The sequence below is a fragment of the Geospiza fortis genome, unplaced genomic scaffold (genome assembly GCF_000277835.1).
Source record: "Geospiza fortis unplaced genomic scaffold, GeoFor_1.0 scaffold188, whole genome shotgun sequence".
NCBI lineage: Eukaryota > Metazoa > Chordata > Aves > Passeriformes > Thraupidae > Geospiza > Geospiza fortis.
The window spans coordinates 3848342-3851012 of record NW_005054337.1 but is presented as its reverse complement, the minus strand read 5'-3'; the positions used below and the strand labels follow the sequence as shown (position 1 = coordinate 3851012).

Below are 2671 nucleotides of genomic sequence, written 5' to 3'. Positions count from 1 at the left end.
GGCGGTGCCCTGTGTTCATCCAGGCAGGGTTGGCAGCTCTGTGTCGGTGCCCTGCGTTCATCCAGGCAGGGTTGGCAGCTCTGTGTCGGTGCCCTGCGTTCATCCAGGCAGGGCAGGGTTGGCAGCTCTGGTCACAGGGGCAGTGTTGGTGCTGTACAGGCTGAAATCAGGGAGCAGAGAGCAGCCTGCAGAGCTGAACCCTGCACTGAGGGTGGCACTCCATCCCTGCTCCCTGGAGACCCATTGTGCCATGTGGCTCTCCCACCCAGCTGCCTCTGGTGCTGTTGAGGGGGACAGAGGGGGATTTGCTGGAGTGCAGCAGCTGCTCTGACCTGACCCCTGAGGAGTGAGTGAACCCCCTTAACCTGCAAGATTTTCCAGAGTTCCTTTTCCAGGGAATTAACATGGAGGCATTACCAGCTGCAGCCTGATACGTGTGAAGTTGTTCCCATCCTAGGAGAAGGTCTCCAATGTCACCCTGATCATGTGTCAGCCCTGCTCGCTGGCTGGGCGGCTGGGGTGGAGCACTGACCTCAGCAGGGAGGGACATGGGGGCACTGTGGGGTCTCTATAACTTCAGCTTGCACTAGGAAGACTCATCACCATTTTATGGAGAGGGATTTGGGAGCATGGTGAGGAACATGCTCAGGCATCTCCAGTGATGGTCCTTGCCTCCTGACTCGTGCACAGACCCATGCTTATTTTTCCTTATTTTTCCTTAGAAGAGCTTCAAACTCATCCAAGAAAATGGAAAATGGTCCCTTGCTCTGGCAGTTGGCTCCCCATGGCTGCCTGCAGCCTGCAGAGACCATGTACTACCTGAACCCCTACATTTTTGTAGGGGAGACCAACTGTTTACAGGGACCCCATAATCCCCTGTGTCACAGGGTGGGCTCACCCAGGGCAGCAGCTGCTGCTCACTCGGGCACTTCTTGTCTTTCCTGGCCCTCAGCACTGTAAGTTAACACTCCACAGGCAGGTCCAAAGAGGATTTCAACGAAACCTGAAGCTTGGGAGGAGAGATTATGCTGCAGAAGTGGCCTGGGAGACTGTAAAATATGCACTCCCACGATCACCAAAGAAGGAACTGGATTTGCTCCTTGGGGAGCAGGGTCATCCCTGGGCTCAGTAATAGTGTCTGAGGGGGGAGATTAATGCCTTGAAGATGGGTCACCCCCTTCCATGTCAGCCCAGCCCTGGCTGAGTCTCCCCAGGACCGTGGGAGTGCCTGCTCTCTCAAAATCATGTGTCTTCTGGTGGGTCACTGCTTTTTGCAAACCAAGTTTAGGACAGATGTCTGTGAAAATACACCCAGCACAGCTGACCCTTCACTGACATGAAGCAGCACCTGGGAGAGCAAAGGACTAGAGTGGCCTTTCCAAAGGCATTTGTGCTCCCCCATCACCCTCTGCCTGTGCCCCAGGCTGAGGGAGCTGCTGGGGTGGCCCATTCCAGGTCCTGTAATGCCAGGATCAGAGAGGAATGCTGCCTTTGTTTTGAGTGGTTTGCTGGTTTCTGAGGCAACTGCACCTATAGACTGATGAGAGCTTGGCTGGGAAGATGGTCCATCCCATCCCAATCCCCAGGGCTCAGGGATGCTCTGACCTTCCCTGTGCATGGTGGATGCTGTGGGTGAAGGCTGCCTGCTGCCCCACCAGCCCCTGCCCTTCCCAGGAGCTCTTTTTGTGGGGCCTCTGATGCAGCTAATTTAAGTCTCTTGACACCCTAGTGAGAAAAGTCAGAGTGGGGTCTCCACTCTGCTGGAGCCTGCAAATGTGCTCACCTTTGGGATCAGGGCATCTGGAAAGGAGCAGTGTCCCAGTCCTTCAAGGACCACCTTGGGTCCTGTACCCAAGGTGCAGCCCTGGCCATGGTGAGCACAAACCTTTCTGTCTCCCATCATATGACACCATCTGCCCTCTCAAGCTGGGTCCGGAGGAGTGGGGTGGGGTGGTGCTTTCTGGGGTAGAGCTGAAGGAACCCCGCACAGAGCTGCTTCTCTCCTCCCTTTTTTGCCCATCTCTTGCTTTGTGCAGTGTGGCACAAGCCTTGATCTTGGGAACTCAGAGAAGCCATAAGTCAACGCCAAGGAGATGTGGCTTCAGGATTAGGGCTGTCAGTGGACATGTGGGATCCTGACTCAGGGGTCTAGAGGTGGTCCTGGCAGCCTGCAAGGAACAGGCTGAAAGGGACTGTCACCAAGCCAAGGGCAGTTGTGCTAGTGCAGCTCACATGCCCCCTGGGGCTGCTGCACAGCCCAAACCCCACCCCTGGGGGGCTGCATCCCGCTCCCTTCTCTGGATGAAAATCCAGATCCTGTACAGTGAGTGGGTCTGCAAAGCCCCTTTACAACCAGCTGTCACCTGCCAGCAGAGCCTCTTGTGCTGCTGTCCTCTGCTCCCTGGGCACTGATGCTTTGCATGCGGATGAGCACCAGCGGAGCTGGGCTTGGCGCAGCCCCACATCTCATCTCCCTTGGCTGTGCCAGCCCCGAGGCGCTTTCTCACGCTGTCTTGTCTCCCTCAGGCACGTACCAGGGCCAGTTCACCAACGGCATGCGGCACGGCTACGGCGTGCGCCAGAGCGTGCCCTACGGCATGGCCTCCGTGGTGCGCTCGCCGCTGCGCACCTCGCTGTCCTCCCTGCGCAGCGAGCACAGCAACGGCACCCT

The 2671-nt window shown here is 57.1% G+C and overlaps 1 protein-coding gene across 1 annotated transcript in view; it reads left to right on the top strand.

The window, feature by feature from the left end:
• JPH2 (junctophilin 2) overlaps positions 1-2671 on the top strand; it is a 32344-nt gene that overhangs the window by 6108 nt on the left and 23565 nt on the right. The window contains exon 3 of the mRNA XM_031058074.1: positions 2527-2669. Within this exon, the coding sequence (XP_030913934.1) occupies positions 2527-2669 (143 nt within the window). The remainder of the gene's footprint in view (positions 1-2526; positions 2670-2671) is intronic.